Here is a 20,000-nt window from a genome sequence, read left to right on the forward strand (position 1 = left end):
CTCAGTTCGTCGAGATCGGAAAAAGTCTGTATGTGTGTGTGTATGTATGTATGTGTGTGTGTATGTGTGTGTGTATGTGTGTGTGTGTGTATGTATGTGCGTATGTGTCAAATAATGTCACTCATTTTTCTCAGAGATGGCTGGACCGATTTGCCCAAACTTAGTCTCAAATGAAAGGTGCAACCTTCCCATCGGCTGCTATTGAATTTTGGATCGATCGGAATTCTGGTTCCGGAATTACGGGTTTCAGAGTACGGCCACACAGAAATTTCTCATATAAACTATAGGAAAAATTAAAAATAGAATTTTTATTTTTGATGCTAAATGTGTTCAAGGTGCATGAAACGTCGAGATTTGATGCAAACTCGAAAAAAAAATTTGACTACGATTCACTTTTTTGGATTTTGGCACATTTTTGCCTTTCTCATATAGAAAGGTTATGCAATCACTCTGAAAAACGTCAACCTAATCCCGGCCCGGAGGGCCGAGTGTCATATCCCATTCGACTCAGTTCGTCGAGATCGGAAAAAGTCTGTATGTGTGTGTATGTGTGTGTGTGTATGTATGTGCGTATGTGTCAAATAATGTCACTCATTTTTCTCAGAGATGGCTGGACCGATTTGCCCAAACTTAGTCTCAAATGAAAGGTGCAAACTTCCCATCGGCTGCTATTGAATTTTGGATCGATCGGAATTCTGGTTCCGGAATTACGGGTTTCAGAGTACGGCCACACAGAAATTTCTCATATAAACTATAGGAAAAATTAAAAATAGAATTTTTATTTTTGATGCTAAATGTGTTCAAGGTGCATGAAACGTCGAGATTTGATGCAAACTCGAAAAAAAAATTTGACTACGATTCACTTTTTTGGATTTTGGCACATTTTTGCCTTTCTCATATAGAAAGGTTATGCAATCACTCTGAAAAACGTCAACCTAATCCCGGCCCGGAGGGCCGAGTGTCATATCCCATTCGACTCAGTTCGTCGAGATCGGAAAAAGTCTGTATGTGTGTGTATGTGTGTGTGTATGTGTGTGTGTGTATGTATGTGCGTATGTGTCAAATAATGTCACTCATTTTTCTCAGAGATGGCTGGACCGATTTGCCCAAACTTAGTCTCAAATGAAAGGTGCAAACTTCCCATCGGCTGCTATTGAATTTTGGATCGATCGGAATTCTGGTTCCGGAATTACGGGTTTCAGAGTACGGCCACACAGAAATTTCTCATATAAACTATAGGAAAAATTAAAAATAGAATTTTTATTTTTGATGCTAAATGTGTTCAAGGTGCATGAAACGTCGAGATTTGATGCAAACTCGAAAAAAAAATTTGACTACGATTCACTTTTTTGGATTTTGGCACATTTTTGCCTTTCTCATATAGAAAGGTTATGCAATCACTCTGAAAAACGTCAACCTAATCCCGGCCCGGAGGGCCGAGTGTCATATCCCATTCGACTCAGTTCGTCGAGATCGGAAAAAGTCTGTATGTGTGTGTATGTGTGTGTGTGTATGTATGTGCGTATGTGTCAAATAATGTCACTCATTTTTCTCAGAGATGGCTGGACCGATTTGCCCAAACTTAGTCTCAAATGAAAGGTGCAACCTTCCCATCGGCTGCTATTGAATTTTGGATCGATCGGAATTCTGGTTCCGGAATTACGGGTTTCAGAGTACGGCCACACAGAAATTTCTCATATAAACTATAGGAAAAATTAAAAATAGAATTTTTATTTTTGATGCTAAATGTGTTCAAGGTGCATGAAACGTCGAGATTTGATGCAAACTCGAAAAAAAAATTTGACTACGATTCACTTTTTTGGATTTTGGCACATTTTTGCCTTTTTCATATAGAAAGGTTATGCAATCACTCTGAAAAACGTCAACCTAATCCCGGCCCGGAGGGCCGAGTGTCATATCCCATTCGACTCAGTTCGTCGAGATCGGAAAAAGTCTGTATGTGTGTGTATGTGTGTGTGTGTATGTGTGTGTGTATGTGTGTGTGTGTATGTATGTGCGTATGTGTCAAATAATGTCACTCATTTTTCTCAGAGATGGCTGGACCGATTTGCCCAAACTTAGTCTCAAATGAAAGGTGCAACCTTCCCATCGGCTGCTATTGAATTTTGGATCGATCGGAATTCTGGTTCCGGAATTACGGGTTTCAGAGTACGGCCACACAGAAATTTCTCATATAAACTATAGGAAAAATTAAAAATAGAATTTTTATTTTTGATGCTAAATGTGTTCAAGGTGCATGAAACGTCGAGATTTGATGCAAACTCGAAAAAAAAATTTGACTACGATTCACTTTTTTGGATTTTGGCACATTTTTGCCTTTCTCATATAGAAAGGTTATGCAATCACTCTGAAAAACGTCAACCTAATCCCGGCCCGGAGGGCCGGGTGTCATATCCCATTCGACTCAGTTCGTCGAGATCGGAAAAAGTCTGTATGTGTGTGTGTATGTATGTATGTGTGTGTGTATGTGTGTGTGTATGTGTGTGTGTATGTGTGTGTGTGTATGTATGTGCGTATGTGTCAAATAATGTCACTCATTTTTCTCAGAGATGGCTGGACCGATTTGCCCAAACTTAGTCTCAAATGAAAGGTGCAACCTTCCCATCGGCTGCTATTGAATTTTGGATCGATCGGAATTCTGTTTCCGGAATTACGGGTTTCAGAGTACGGCCACACAGAAATTTCTCATATAAACTATAGGAAAAATTAAAAATAGAATTTTTATTTTTGATGCTAAATGTGTTCAAGGTGCATAAAACGTCGAGATTTGATGCAAACTCGAAAAAAAATTTGACTACGATTCACTTTTTTGGATTTTGGCACATTTTTGCCTTTCTCATATAGAAAGGTTATGCAATCACTCTGAAAAACGTCAACCTAATCCCGTTTTTTTTTTCGACTCGTTTAGGGTTTCTGGATTTTAACAGAGGCGTAGTTGATGGTTTACGGAGAGGGGTTACACCCCCCCCTCTACTGTTCGCGCCCCTCCTTTAAAAATCTCCTTTAATCACCCCTCAGACCACCACCCCATCCAGCCCTCATACCCCTCCCTTTCAACCCCGTCATCTTTAAACCACCACTATATCACAAAGCATACCAATTTAAGCTGGGGAGTCGTTCGTTCATGGGACTTTCGCCCTCTTCACATACCCACCCCCGCATGACAAAATGAGTTAGCAAGCAGATAACATTGATCTAATGCTGATTAGGCTAATGAAGTATGATATTTTTTTGTTTCAAGTGTTTCACCGTCGACACGTAGCTCATCAAGTTCGTGGCTGGCATGCCATTGTGTATAAGTGCAAAGTGTACTAAGAATGTAATGGACATTTCCACAATTATGTTGAACATAAAAAGCCTCCGTGCCATAGTTTAGAGAAATGAGAAAGGCACAATTGCACCGCTAGGTGGATTAAAACAGGTTTTTGCTTTCATCGGAGTATCGGTTTGAATCACAATTTGCTATGTGATCGCACGCCACAACCTGTAACTCCGGAACCGGAAGTCGGATCGGGATGAAATTAAATATCCATTTACGGGGACGCAATACCTTTCATTTGAGGCCAAGTTTAGTCGAATCGGTCTAGCCATCTCCGAGAAACCGATGTGACTGTTATTCTGAATTTAGATACTTCCGCCGGGGCTTCCGGAACCGAGGATGGTGGCCAATGTGGCCAAATAGACTTTGAATGGATGTTAGTGACCTAATACTACAAATCGAAGCAGTTGTGGTCATATTTTGGAAAATTTTTCACCTTTATACATTCATTGCAGAATTTATTAAAATCGACATTTTCTGCGTGTTCGTACTTATCACCCTGTAATTCCGGAACCGGAAGTCGGATCCATTAGAAATTCAATAGCAGCCTATGGGAACGTTGCACCTTTCATTTGAGACTAAGTTTGTCAAAATCGGTTCAGCCATCTCTGAGAAAAATGAGTGACATTTTTGGTCACATACACACACACATACACACACACATACATACATACACACATACATACACACACAGACATTTGCCGAACTCGACGAACTGAATCGAATGGTATATGTCACTCGGCCCTCCGGGCCTCCGTTAAAAAGTCGGTTTTCAGAGCAATTGCAATACCTTTCTATTGAGAAAGGCAAAAAGGTGCGAAATCGGCAAAGTCCCAAAAAGTCGATTTTTATAAAAAAAATATTTTTTTCGAGATAACATAAAATCTCGACGTTTCATGCATTTTAAAGATGTTTGGCATCAAAAATACGAATTCGATTTCTGAAATTTCATGGGGTCCCCCCTTTGAGAAAAAATTTGAGTTCCGGCTTATATGGGAATTTCATATGTGACCGGACGATTTAGTCTATATTTCCGGAACCATATAAGCGATCCGTACGAAATTTTATAGACATCTATGGGGATATTATAGCTATCATTTGGGACTAAGTTTGTGAAAATTGGCCCAACCATTTCCGGGAAACTGATGCGAGTTCGTAAATTTTGAAAGATGGCCGCTTTTCCCGGGTACTTCCGGAACCGTCAATGGTGATCAATGTAGTCAACGAAAGTTTGGTTGGCCGTCGGTGACCTAGAACAGCAAATTTAAGTTGTTTGAGAGATATTATAGCGAAATTTTTACCTTTTTTGCTTTCATCGGAGTATCGGTTTGAATCACAATTTGCTATGTGATCGCACGCCACAACCTGTAACTCCGGAACCGGAAGTCGGATCGGGATGAAATTAAATATCCATTTACGGGGACGCAATACCTTTCATTTGAGGCCAAGTTTAGTCGAATAGGTCTAGCCATCTCCGAGAAACCGATGTGACTGTTATTCTGAATTTAGATACTTCCGCCGGGGCTTCCGGAACCGAGGATGGTGGCCAATGTGGCCAAATAGACTTTGAATGGATGTTAGTGACCTAATACTACAAATCGAAGCAGTTGTGGTCATATTTTGGAAAAATTTTCACCTTTATACATTCATTGCAGAATTTATTAAAATCGACATTTTCTGCGTGTTCGTACTTATCACCCTGTAATTCCGGAACCGGAAGTCGGATCCATTAGAAATTCAATAGCAGCCTATGGGAACGTTGCACCTTTCATTTGAGACTAAGTTTGTCAAAATCGGTTCAGCCATCTCTGAGAAAAATGAGTGACATTTTTGGTCACATACACACACACATACACACACATACATACATACACACATACATACACACACAGACATTTGCCGAACTCGACGAACTGAATCGAATGGTATATGTCACTCGGCCCTCCGGGCCTCCGTTAAAAAGTCGGTTTTCAGAGCAATTGCAATACCTTTCTATTGAGAAAGGCAAAAACATAATTTATTCGTCTGCTCAATTAGTTGATTTCGATAGAAATATTAATAAAGTAACTTAATTTAATCTCTTGATTTAGCGATTTCTGTTAGCAATTGCTTAATAGTAATTTGTTGGTTGGGCACTTTTTAACTGAGTTTTAGTTGGACGGCCGCTGGTTACCTAGTGACATAGTAAATGTAAATAAACAATACCGAAGGACAAAATGGTAGTTCACATAAATCCAATAACCATAAACACCGGGTTTTAATATATTACTTTGAGACTACTGGATCAGCACAATCCCATCAGCATACAAGAGAATGAGCAAATCGATTATTATTCATTACTACCAGAGCGACATATAGTCTTATCGAAATTAAATCCCCAATATCGTTATTTTATGCGCTGCCTTCGGAAGTGAGAATTGATGCTGGCTTCGTACTGCACTGATCGGTGCGTCGACGGAAATTCTCACTGGACCGCCGAATTTATGAAGCGGATCAAAATTGATGGTACCTAAATACATATGCTAGAGATTTGGTTTCAATGGAAGAACATACACATAGCTCTAGAACGGTCCATCGGAAGGTTAGCTTTGGGTACAATGTAAAGATGAATGATTATGTTGAAGGTTGCATTCATATTAATGTTTTGGAATTAATATATGTTGGCTCTGCATTTGAATAAAGAATATCCACCATCCACCATTTTATCGATTTCAGGATATGCAAGTCGCACCATGCGCATTTTCGCACCAAGAAATTTTTTGAAAAGACCTGCCTTAAAATCTTCACAAAAATTGTGTAATATACAGCTATTATACGCATGGTTGTCACATGTTCTATGGAATTTCTAATATACATAGAACAATTATGCGTAGAACGGCAATATAGGTTTATATTGTTTTTATTAGTGTATGTTATTATACAGTCTCTGGCTATTTTATTATTCTCAAGCAGAAAAAAGTAGAAAGCAAAGTTTTAGTTAAAACAAACAAAACAATTAGTTTTTTTTATATATCCGATTGATGACATCACGTTTACCCATTCAAAGACTTGTATTATTAACAGAAATCAAAAAACTTGTTTTAATCCACCAATGCAATTGTGCCTTTCTCATTTATCCAAACTATATGATTTAATAACTGGTTACGTTAAATATAACGTTGTGGAAATTACATTCTTATTACACTTGGTAAGTGTATATAATCACAAGACTGCCACGAACCTGATGAGCAACATGGCGACGCTGACACAATTGAAACAAATAAAAATTTAATATGTAATTAGCTTAACCAGCGTGAGTTCTCAATGTTGTATAACATATTTTGAAATGCGCGGTGGTTGGGAAGGTGGGGGATAATTAGTGGAATGTGGGAGGATGCGTCGGAAACCACCTAACTTATTTTGGTGTACGGGGTGGACAAAAGGGAATGAGGTTGGTCTAAGAAGGAGGGGGCTATGTAGCTTTCATTTGGGGTTTTTTTTAAATCGAGTCAAACATTTCTGAAAAGCAGATGTGAATTTAATTCAGGAACTTTCCCCCACTTTCCCGAAGCTTCCGGTTCCGTCGAAGGTGCCCAAAGTTCTTAATATGCGTTTGATTGGACAACAGAGAGCTGAATATATATATATATATATATATATATATATATATATATATATATATATATATATATATATATATATATATATATATATATATATATATATATATATATATATATATATATATATATATATATATATATATATATATATATATATATATATATATATATATATATATATATATATATATCCAAGAAATTAACATTTTATGAAGTTTTGCATCGTTTAGATAACATACTGATATCGCTCATTCGTTATCGAGCACTCAGTCGAGATAGAAGTCTTTTGTCATCGGTCCGTACACTCTATAGCGACAAATAGTGTTAATCCGCGTTCAAGGTTATTTGCACACTCTGCGCCTAGTTGAGGTTTCAGTATTTTTTCCCTTCTTTTGTGTTTCTGTTTCTGAGTACCGTTAGCCGGTCAGTGAAGTGAAACAGTGTTCTTCTAGTAAGCCGTCTGGATACCGTTACCTACACAAGCTAAGTATTAGTTTTCGTTTCCCCTTCTTGGTTGTCTTAATAACGTGCACTGGGCAATAGGCCCGTGCAAAAATGACTTCCCCTGACGGCGGTTCATCTCAAGGTGAGATGGACGTCGAAATAAAATCGGCTCCCCGGCTCAAGGTATATCCGAGCTCGGCCACCGGGCCATTTGTGATCTTCTTTCGGACCAAAGAAAAAAAGTGTTTGAATCTGTTGCAGATTTCTCGAGTTCTGACGGATCGGTATTCGGCCGTGACAGAAATATCGAAAATTCGCCCTGATAAGCTTCGGGTGGTGGTTAACAGTTCAACTCAGGCAAACGATATTGCTGGCTCCGAGCCCTTTACGAGGGAGTACAGGGTGTATATTCCAGCTAGCAGGGTTGAAGTCAGTGGGGTCGTTTCCGATTCGAGTCTGAATTGCGAGGACCTGCTAAAATATGGGACTGGCTGTTTCAAAGACCCCATGCTTAAGCCAGTGAAGATACTGGAATGCAAACGTTTGCATTCAGCATCAGTCGCAGCTGACGGGAAGAAAACATACGTCAACTCAGACTCTTATCGGGTGACCTTCGCCGGCTCTGCCCTGCCCAATTACCTCCTTTTTGACAAGGTTCGTCTACCTGTTCGCCTCTTTGTGCCGCGGGTCATGAACTGTACTAATTGCAAACAATTGGGACACACAGCCTCCCATTGTAGCAATAAAGCCCGCTGTGGGAAATGCGGTGGGAATCATGCGGATGATTCCTGTGGTAGAGATGTCGAAAAGTGCCTCTACTGTGGGGGAAACCCACATGATCTCCCTTCATGTCCCGCGTACAAACAGCGCGAGGAAAATCTTAAGCGTTTCCTTCAGGGACGCTCTAAGCGATCTTTTGCAGAAATGCTTAAGATAGCTACGCCACCTGTCTCTACGAACATCTTTACCAACTTGTCTACTGACGAAGGCGACTGTGATGAACCCCAGGAGGGAACATCTTCTGCTGTGCCTAGAAGTAGTAGAAAAAGGAAGAACATTTCCTCTTCCAAGCTTCGTCGTAAAGGCCAGAAGGTGTCTCTTCATGGTCCCCCTAAAATAACTACTCAAGGAAGTACTGGTGCAAAACCGAAGCAAGTCGCTCCCGGTCTCAGTAACCTGAGCTCAGAAAAGGAGTTCCCAGCACTTCCAGGAACATCAAAAACCCCAAGTGTTCCCATATCTCAGCCAGAGAAAGAAAACAGTGCTGGCTTAATAAATTTCTCTGACATTGTGGACCGTATTCTTGCAGCGTTAAACATTTCTGACCCCCTTAAAAGTATCTTGATAAGCTTTCTCCCCGCAGTAAAAACATTTTTGATGCAGTTTACTGCGAAATGGCCCCTTCTTTCAGCGATTGTATCCTTCGATGGCTAATTCATCGAACGAGGTCAAGGATTTAATCACTGTTCTACAGTGGAATTGCAGAAGCATTATCCCGAAAATCGATTCGTTTAAAATCTTACTAAATAATTTTAAATGCGATGCATTTGCCCTATGCGAGACATGGCTCACTTCAGAAATAACCCTACACTTCCACGATTTTAATATTATTCGCTTGGATCGAGAAGACTCTTACGGAGGAGTACTTTTGGGGATCAAAAAGTGCTATTCTTTCAATCGGATCGACCTCCCCTCGACACCAGGCATTGAAGTTGTCGCTTGCCAAACCAGAATTAAAGGCAAAGACCTTTGCATTGCTTCCACCTACATCCCCCCTAGAGCCTCAGTTAGCCACCGACGGCTTTGCGATATTGCGGAACTCCTCCCCGCACCGAGGCTAGTTTTAGGTGACTTCAACTCCCACGGCACGGCATGGGGTTGCCTTCATGACGATAATCGATCTACCCTACTCCATGAGCTTTGCGACAACTTCAATATGACTATTTTGAATACGGGTGAAATGACACGGATTCCTGCCCCTCCAGCGCGTCCGAGTGCCTTAGACCTGTCCCTCTGCTCGACATCGCTGCGGTTAGATTGCATGTGGAAGGTAGTCTCTGATCCCCACGGCAGCGACCATCTGCCAATCGTAATTAATATTGCTAACGGTTCAGGGCCACCGAATACAATCAATGTTTCGTATGACCTCACACGAAATATTGATTGGAAGAGCTACGCGTCCGCGATATCCGAAAAAGTAGAATCGACACAAGAGCTTCCTCCGGAGGAAGAGTACGGGTTCCTGGCTGGCTTGATTCTCGATACCGCGATTCAAGCTCAGACTAAACGCGTACCAGACGCGAATTCACGCGGGCGTCCTCCCAATCCATGGTGGGACAAAGAGTGCTCAGACGTGTACGCGGAGAAGGCCGCTGCGTATAAGACCTTCCGGGACGATGGGCTGCCAGCTAGCTACCGACAGTACGCGATGGCGGAAACGCGCATGAAGAGTTTGATAAAAGCCAAAAAACGTAGCTACTGGCGCCGGTTCGTCGACGGACTAACGAGAGAAACATCGATGAGCACTCTTTGGAGTACGGCCCGGCGCTTACGAAACCGAAATAGTACTAATGAGAGCGTGGAATATTCAAACCGTTGGATATTCGATTTTGCCAAGAAGGTTTGTCCGGATTCCGCCCCGGCACAGAAGATCTACCGCGCCGCGTCCCCTCACAATAACGCGAACGAAATACCGTTTTCGATGGTGGAGTTCTCACTTGCTCTCTTATCATGTAACAATAAAGCCCCAGGGCCAGACAGAATCAAATTTAACTTGTTAAAGAATCTGCCAGACTCTGCCAAAAGACGCTTGTTGAATTTATTTAATAAGTTTCTTGAGGGTAATATTGTCCCTCATGACTGGAGGCAAGTGAAGGTCATTGCCATTCAAAAACCAGGAAAACCAGCCTCCGACCACAACTCGTATCGACCGATTGCGATGCTGTCCTGTATCCGAAAGTTGTTCGAGAAAATGATCTTGTTTCGCCTCGATAATTGGGTTGAAGCAAATGGCTTACTGTCAGATACACAATTTGGTTTCCGCAAAGGCAAAGGGACGAACGATTGTCTTGCGTTGCTCTCAACAGAAATTCAAATGGCTTATGCTAGCAAAGAGCAGATGGCATCAGTTTTCCTAGATATAAAGGGGGCTTTTGACTCAGTTTCTATCAAAATTCTTTCTGAGAAGCTGCACCAGCATGGTCTTTCACCGACTCTAAACAACTTTTTGCTAAACTTGCTGTCTGAAAAACATATGCATTTTTCGCATGGTGATTTATCGACATCACGAATTAGCTACATGGGTCTTCCCCAGGGCTCATGTCTAAGCCCCCTTCTCTATAACTTTTACGTGAATGACATTGACGAATGTCTTGTCAATTCCTGCACGCTAAGGCAGTTTGCAGATGACGGTGTGGTCTCTATTACAGGTCCCAAAGCCGTCGATCTGCAAGGACCATTGCAAGATACCTTGGACAATTTGTCTGCTTGGGCCCTCCAGCTAGGTATCGAGTTCTCCACGGAGAAAACTGAGCTAGTCGTATTTTCAAGGAAGCGTGAACCAGCGCAATTACAGCTTCAATTAATGGGTCAAACTATTGCTCAGGTTTCAACTTTCAAATATCTCGGGATCTGGTTCGACTCTAAAGGAACCTGGGGATGTCACATTAGGTATCTGAAACAGAAGTGCCAGCAAAGGATCAACTTTCTCCGTACAATAACCGGAACATGGTGGGGTGCCCACCCAGGAGACCTGATCAGGCTGTACCAAACAACAATATTGTCGGTGATGGAGTACGGGAGTTTCTGTTTCCGCTCCGCTGCGAACATACACTTCATCAAACTAGAGCGAATCCAATATTGTTGTTTGCGTATTGCTTTGGGTTGCATGCACTCGACACATACGATGAGTTTAGAAGTGCTGGCGGGCGTCCTTCTGCTGAAAAATCGATTTTGGGAACTCTCATATCGATTGCTCATCCGATGCGATATCTTGAACCCGTTAGTAATTGCAAATTTCGAAAGGCTTATCGAGCTCAATTCTCAAACCCGATTTATGTCCTTGTACTTCGATTACATGGCACAAAATATCAATCCTTCTTCATACTATTCCAACCGTGTCAATCTCTTTCATGCTTCTGATTCAACTGTATTCTTCGACACATCCATGAAAGACGAGATTCGTGGAATCCCGGATCACATACGCCCGCAAGTGATCCCAAGCATCTTTCATAGTAAATTTCGAGAAGTCGACTGCAACAAGATGTTTTACACCGACGGGTCAAGCCTCGACGGCTCCACTGGCTTCGGTATATTCACTCAAAACCTCACCGCCTCATTCAAACTCAATGATCCTGCTTCAGTTTACGTCGCAGAACTTGCTGCTATTCAGTATACCCTTGGGATCATTGATACTTTGCCCACCGATCATTACTTTATTGTCTCGGATAGCCTCAGCTCAATCGAGGCTCTCCGTTCAATGAAACCTAGAAAGCACATTCCATATTTTCTGGGGAAAATCTGGGACCGCCTGCGTGCTTTGTCTGTAAGATCGTACAAGATTACCTTAGTTTGGGTTCCCTCGCATTGCTCCATTCCAGGTAATGAAGAAGCGGACTCTTTAGCTAAGGCGGGCGCTTTACACGGTGACATATATGAAAGACCAATTAGCTTCAGCGAATTTTTCAGTATTACTCATCAGAGAACCCTCGAAAGTTGGCAAACTTCATGGAGCAATGGTGAACTGGGAAGGTGGCTACATTCGATAATCCCTAAGGTATCGACGAAACCTTGGTTCAGGGGGATGGATGTGGGTCGGGATTTCATTCACGTGATGTCTCGGCTCATGTCCAATCACTACATGCTGGACGCACATCTCCGGCGTATTGGGCTCGTGGATAGCGGTATCTGCGCTTGTGGCAACGGTTATCACGAAATCGAACATGTTGTCTGGGCATGCGCCGAGTACTGTTCTGCCAGATCTCAACTATTCGATTCCCTTCGGGCCCGAGGTAGATCACCCAATGTCCCGGTTCGAGATGTACTAGCAAGCCGCGATATTCTCTACATGTCCCTTATATACACGTTTCTCAAAACCATCAATATCCAAATTTAAATGCCCCTATCTTTTCTCTTATCATTCCCAGAAGTGCCCTCTTCCGCCTACCGTACCCCAACGATGGTTTGATACGACTCCAAGACGAGACAAAACATCTGTCGAATGAACCAACAACACGAGATCTACAGTACAATATAACACGCGCAACGCGGTGTGTTTCCGATCCGTATCTGAGCCGTACTACGAAACCGTCTGGAGGAACCCCTGCCGGCTCGAGGAAAACCGCCCGGCGTCCCAATACTTGATACATCCGTTCGAATCTGTAATCCTGGCCGTTGATTCCTGATGCCGGAAACTGAAAGTTTATATCCCCCCCCCCCCGTTTAGCCTTGTCCATCCTCTCTCCCATGTCTCTGATACACAGATGTATGACTTCACCCCCTTCTCCCCTTGAATATCTTCCCAAAATTTATGTGCCCCCCTATCTTCTAGTTTTAGTTGAACAATATTTAATCTCGTTAAGAAATGCACAACAGTAGCACTACTTTAAAATAGTTAGTAAACTCTAGTTAGTAAAACTCTTTCTAGTTATCTCTAGTTAATAAGCTTGTAAAATGTTCCGCTTAGTTAATAATTAATTTCTCCTACAATCTCCCTTCTAAAAATCATAAAGTGAATTACTATACAAAGAACACACAAAATGACCCGTCCCCAAAATCTTACGAATATTATATTATACCCTCTTTTATATGTATAAGTTAGCTGTAAAGTTTTTTTTTAGTTTCATTATATAAAACAAAATAATATTGAAATGTGTAACCCCCTAGTTTTAAGAAATTCAAAATGTAAAACAATGAAAAAATGGCACCTTTAAGCTAACGCATACGTGCCTTATCAAATAAACAAATTGAAAAAAAAAATACTGATATCGTTTTATATGTGAATTTCATGCGTGACAGTACTCTTCAACGAGTAACTCCGGAACCGAAAATCGGAATTAAATGAAATTCAATAGCAGCTTATGGTGACGTTGTATTTTTCATTGGAGACTAAGTTTGATAAAATAAATTAAATCGGTTTAGCCTTATCCGAGTAACCTACGTGCAATAATTGGTCACATATATACATACATACATACATACACGCATACGCACACACATACATTTGCCGAACTCGACTAACTGAGTCGAATGGTAGAATGATTTTCAGAGTGATTGCGTAGCCTTTCTATACGAGAAAGACAAACAGGCTATCTAAAATATGCGGAAACAAACTCCCGGAGGTGTGTTATTTCGGAGATATGGACATTCGGATGACTTGTATACTTGGCAAGGCGGGTTTTTTGGATTATGCAACATTCGGGAAAATAATTTTCTGGAACACGATATTTGGGTAAAAGGAATCCGGAAAACGGTATATAGCCCCAGCCCAAAGCACAACCACGACTATTCATCATCGCTGGTTTGCCTTGATAATGTATTATTCGACCTTTGTTAACCCTTTTATAAGGCCCAGAGTTTGGGGCCATTAATGGATGTTATATTAATAGAAGCACGGTTTTTCACTTAGTTTAGAATATATTCACATTTATTTCGTAATATAATAATGTTTTGATAATATACGTGGTACCGCCCGTGCCGCCAACGAGATTGATGGAACTATAAAGACAAATCGAGCTGGATCGGAAATTCAGAAAGAAATTAAGGTGAGTTACTGGTGATTACGTGATTAACAGTAAATAACCCCTGGATTCTGAGGATAAGATGAAAAAGGAGACCACAGATTACATTAAATTTTTTTCTTTTATTCATTAAATTTTTTTCTTTTTAATTTTTACCACTCATAAACCAAATTTTCGGATTAAAAATAGTTGTTTTTACAAATTTGCATCACCAACTTATAGGGTCTAGAGTATTTTTTTCAAAATCGAGCTAATTTTATTATCCAAAAGGAAATCGCCGTTTTTTTTCTAAAAAACTCTTCACCATTCTGACACTTTTCACTGTATCTCAATAAAAAGTAATAAGAAGAGTTGCCAGACTCCTAACAAGTAGATTTCATAAGATTGGAACACTTCTCACTTCATATTTCTGCGTTATGAACGAAACGAAAAGGTGGCAATACAGTTGCCACTGCCTTATAAAAGGTTAAACCTTACCCCTTTATTTCGTGCATTTTTTATTTGAACTCGACTTGAGATCAGCATAAAAGCAGATACATGAACACCAACGCAACATTCTACAGTCTGTAGATTTTGCACAAGTTAGGCACAATTGGTTTGTTTATTTGGGGCTTGAAAAGTTAGGCAGTGTTCTACAAAATCATATTGTGTGAAAATTTGCATCACAACATTTTTTGGTAGCATATCTTCTGCGAGAAGGTATATATGTTTTTGTTGTACCACCCCCGGGAGATGTATAGAAAAACGGCACGTTGCGAGGGTGACTAAAAATCTGGCTTTTCAAGAGGACTCCGGCGTGGCACATAATGCAACATCGAATCTCGGTAGTTGAATGCTATAAAATAGATAAGTGAATTAGAAACCAACCCGAAAAACACCCGCTCCATCAGGGTATAATATTTGGACGGCTCGTGAACGTTTAGCAGCAGGGGGTTCGGCAGTAAATCTTCTTTTCGACAATATAAGTGAAAATGATGATGTAAGCAAATCTTTTTCCGTATCCTTCTTGCAAAATTGGTTCACCGTTGTTCCCTTAAGTATTCAATGAAAGGGGGCTTATTTTTGATGTAGGCATGGTTGAACTGAATTCAATGAAGTTGAGTATAGACCATAAGAGTGTTAACGTATTTTCATGGTTCGTAACAACGAAGGTGTGCATTTTTTCGCTGATAATTGAAAGTACAGCATAGCTAAAGATTATCATATAAAAAAGTTTAAGTAAAAGTGATTGTACCATTATTACATTCGCTTCAATCAGATCATCCTGATTCAAGAGCATTTTTTTTAAAAGAACGCAGAAGCTTTTAAATGCAGCATTTTGAAAAAAAAAATTGTTCGATAACCGTATTTTGTACGGTAAAATTATCCGAGAATGAGTTACAGGGACTACTTTTGCACGAACGAAATATACAACGAGGGAACGGGCATAGTGTAGTTGGTAAATCGACTGCCTTGTATGCAGCTCACCTGGGTTCGAGTCCCGAACCCGCATATAGGGTTAGAAATTTTTCATAAGAGATTTTCCTAGCCCGAAGAGGCGAATGACCGTAAGGTTAAAACCTCTATAATTCAAATAAAACAAAAACACTTATGTTTCTGGTAGTGACGCTAGAATATATATATATATATATATATATATATATATATATATATATATATATATATATATATATATATATATATATATATATATATATATATATATATATATATATATATATATATATATATATATATATATATATATATATATATATATATATATATATATATATATATATATATATATATATATATATATATATATATATATATATATATATATATTTGTTTTTGAAAACTTGTAGCTAGTTACCGTCTTCGACAAAGTTGTTAACCAAGGTTTGAATTATCGTTTTATAAAGCTAGTTTTTCATATTGAGTGAAATAGCGATCTTTATTAACGTAAATGCAAAATAATGGATTTCCCCATATACAATCCCATACAAACTTTGAACGTAATGCGCAAACCCGGGAAGCAACCAATCGCTACCAAATTTTGCACAGGCATTTGGGACCACAAAAGGAACTCAAAAAGTGCTGTGCCCGCTAGTTTAAATCATTTTGAAGTTTTCCCATACAACCGCGAGCCACTCTACTGTACATACGATAAAACCAGTGTATCATAGCCAGTTCAGTTGCAATAAACCTACCTATATCTTCGCATCAAACCTCTGTATCATTCTGATAGGAGGCAGAGCAAATAAATTAATAGGTGTTCCTGACACTTAGATCGACCAATTCTTAGTTCGAAATCCAACAATAACCTTAGACTCCAAGCTAACATTTGTTGACCATTACAATACAATAATAAAGAAAGCTAATACAGTACCCGCATAGTAGTATGGTGGCCTTTACTAAACGCTTCAGCTATAATTTTGGAGACTCTTATATTATTTAATTACTATACAATACATACGTCAGATTAATTCTGGAATATTGCTGCGATGTATGAAGTCCATCTTGCATGAAAAACGCATTGAATCAGTCCAAAACAATTTCTTTTATATGCACTCCGTAAACTCAATTAGACCGCATTTCCTCTTTCATCATATGAGGCGCGCTGCATGCTCATTAACATACCAACATTTAAAGAACTTTGCGCGACTTTGCAATGATTTATCTTATTAACGACACTTCGCGTACAATCTGCATCATTACTTTCGCAAATAAAATGTTATCTAAATTATTTGTACCGTATATAACAAATTATGAAAAATTGGCTTTACTATGTCTAAAAATAATTCAAAATTATCTTCAAAACGTAGAAATAACAAATAGCATGTAAGTAAACATTGTAAAACCATTTTTCGTAGTCTACACCTATTTGACGAAACAAATAAATATTATAAATAAATATATAAATAAATTTTAAGTTACCCAGGGACCCATCACGCAAAAAATATTTCAAGACAATGTCCATCGAAATCATCTACGTCACTCCACGACAATTGGATCACCAACACTATTGTGATAGTTAACAGTCATCTTCAAACTTCACTATCTGCAGCAAAGCTCATCAAAATCCAAATTGTTCCGTTATGGTAAATGATAATCGCGAAAATGGTGATATTTACACCGTTGAAGAACAAACTTTTCCCTAGACTGTAAACGAGGTAAAAGTTGAGGGAAAATTTTCACCGGCAGCGTATTATACTATGCCATCGGGTTCTTCCGAAGTTCAAATTTCCTGGATAATATACAGATAAGGTATACTGTGGGACACACATGGTAAAAAGTACTTTTTATGAAGCAACCATACCGAAAGTGGCGTTCCCCTACATGCCTTCGAACAGAAACGTTTATGGAGCGGAATAAAAACTTTACCTTGCCATAGTTTGTGAGTGAAAAAAAATCCCGAAGATCATGACAAGGGCGCAAAAGTGTTTCACGAAACTACCGTGGGGCATGGAAGCGAGCAGGATGCGGTAATAAAACTGAAAAAAGTGACGCTGGCGCAAAGTTTTACGAGAAATTGTTGCCAATCGTGGGTATGAGATGTTTCTAGTTTTAAACTTTCATACTGTTTTTAAATATCTGTTTATTATATGAAGTAGTTTGCGTCGACAAGAGTTTTGATTTAATTGCATTTGTTATCCAAATTACTTAAGTTGTTTTGTATGGTGTAGTTGTGATTTGAAAACTTTCTACTCTTAACCCTCCGGAAGTCGCGCTTATGGCCCACTGAAAGAGCAGCCGCTGCACAGTGGGACCAATCTAAAAAAGGTGGGACAAAACCTATTTGAGGCCTTAGATGTCATTTTAGAACCAGCATGTCTTCGTAGGATATGTTCACAATATTATTCTGCAACTTTTTAAATAGAATATTTTGTTGTTGGACTAAAGTAGGGTACCCGAGCAAAAAAATTTTTTTCAGTAAATTGTTTTAGAGGGTCGATGTCTTCGACAAAGTTGTAGAATATTATGTTTTGAATAACTTCTTCTAAGATACCACAGACATCAGACCTCAAATTTGAAGCAAAATTGTTGTTTTTTGAAAATATGACCAAAAAATCAGTTTTTCGATATTTCCATGCTAAAAACCCTAATTGATTAATTCAATATGTTCTACAAACTTGCAGGTAACACCAAAATACAACTTTTTGTTGAAGGAACTAATAACCTAAAATCAATATTTTGGCTTCTAAAACTATTTTTCATGTAAATTTACTCTAATTTGATCAAAGATTTCTGTTTTTAGGTGCACTTTTGTGCAGCCAAACTTTGGCTATTCCGATACTCTATTGTTCGTAGAATAAAATTAATACTACATAGAAACAGGATATAGTTGGACGCGTTGTTTGGGTGACCATTCATGTACGACGGTTTATAACATAAAATATGCTTATATTATTTTTAATTTATATACGTTATTAGCTATTAACAAAGTCTTATATTTCGCACGCACTTACAAGCATGTAGAACATATTAAGTTGATCAATTAAGGTTACAATATGGAAAAGTGAAAAAACAATGTAAATTTTGAATTTAACCTGCCAAAGAACAACGATTTCGGATTAAAAAATAAATCTAAAGTATGTATAAGGTATTTTTAATAAAAATGTTCGAAATTGAATATTACACAACTTTGCTGAAGTCCTCAACTATCTAAAAAAATAGAAATGATTCAATTATATTGTGAATATTTTTCCACACACTTAGGTGCTATAATATCTAAGGCCTCAAATAGATATTATTCTACTTTTATGAATTTGTAGAACTAATCTTATTGGTTAAACTAAAGTAGAAATCCCGAACTAAATAAATCAAATTTTGTTTAAATGGTTGAGGTCTTCAGCAAAGTTGTCAAACATTGTATTTGGAACAATTCTGTTGAAAATACCATTTATTTATTTTTTTAGCCGAAATCGTTGTTCTTTGGCAGTTTAAATTCAAAATTTATATTATTTTTTCACTTTTTCATATTGTAACTGTAATTGATCAACTCAATATGTTCTATATGATTGTAAGTGCGTACAAAATGTAAGATTTTGTTAATAGCTAATAATGTATATAAATTAAAAATAATATAGACACATTTTATGTTATAAACCGTCGTACATGAATGGTCACCCAAACAACGCGTCCAACTATATCCTGTTTCTATGTAGTATTTATTCTACGAACAATAGAGTATCGGAATAGCCAAAGTTTGGCTGCACAAAAGTGCACCTAAAAACAGAAATCATTGATGAAAATAGAGTAAATTTATATGAAAAATAGTTTTAGAAGCCAAAATATTGATTTTAGGATATTAGTTCCTTCAACAAAAAGTTGTATTTTAGTGTTACCTGCAAGTTTGTAGAACATATTGAATTAATCAATTAAGATTTTTAGCATGGAAATATCGAAAAACTGATTTTTTGATTATATTTTCAAAAAACAACAATTTTGCTTCAAATTTGAGGTCTGATGTCTGTGGTATATTAGAAGAAGTTATTCAAAACATAATATTCTACAACTTTGTCGAAGACATCGACCCTCTAAAACAATTTTTTGAAAAAATTTTTTTTGCTCGGGTACTCTACTTTAGTCCAACAACAAAATATTCTATTTAAAAAGTTGCAGAATAATATTGTGAACATATCCTACGAAGAAATGCTGGCTCTAAAATGACATCTAAGGCCTCAAATAGGTTTTGTCCCACCTTTTTTGGATTGGTCCCACTGTGCGCTGGTGTCCTAGACGATTTCGCTAGATTTTCAGAGCACTCAGTACACTAGCGTGACTGCCGGAAGGTTAAAGACAAGCTATGAAATCTCTCTGCGACTCGACTTTTTAACCGACGCCTTGAGGTCTGTGTAGTGTCATAGTACACTCGATCCCCCTGTTTTCGTT

General features: G+C 38.7%; 1 protein-coding gene across 1 annotated transcript in view; it reads right to left on the reverse strand.

The window, feature by feature from the left end:
• LOC131680643 (gonadotropin-releasing hormone receptor) overlaps window positions 1-18,589 on the reverse strand; it is a 115,663-nt gene extending 97,074 nt beyond the window's left edge. Inside the window, exon 1 of the mRNA XM_058961358.1 lies at window positions 18,575-18,589. Within this exon, the coding sequence (XP_058817341.1) occupies window positions 18,575-18,589 (15 nt within the window). The remainder of the gene's footprint in view (window positions 1-18,574) is intronic.
• Window positions 18,590-20,000: the final 1,411 nt, after the last annotated feature.

Source organism: Topomyia yanbarensis, chromosome 2, assembly GCF_030247195.1.
Source record: "Topomyia yanbarensis strain Yona2022 chromosome 2, ASM3024719v1, whole genome shotgun sequence".
NCBI classification, from domain to species: domain Eukaryota; kingdom Metazoa; phylum Arthropoda; class Insecta; order Diptera; family Culicidae; genus Topomyia; species Topomyia yanbarensis.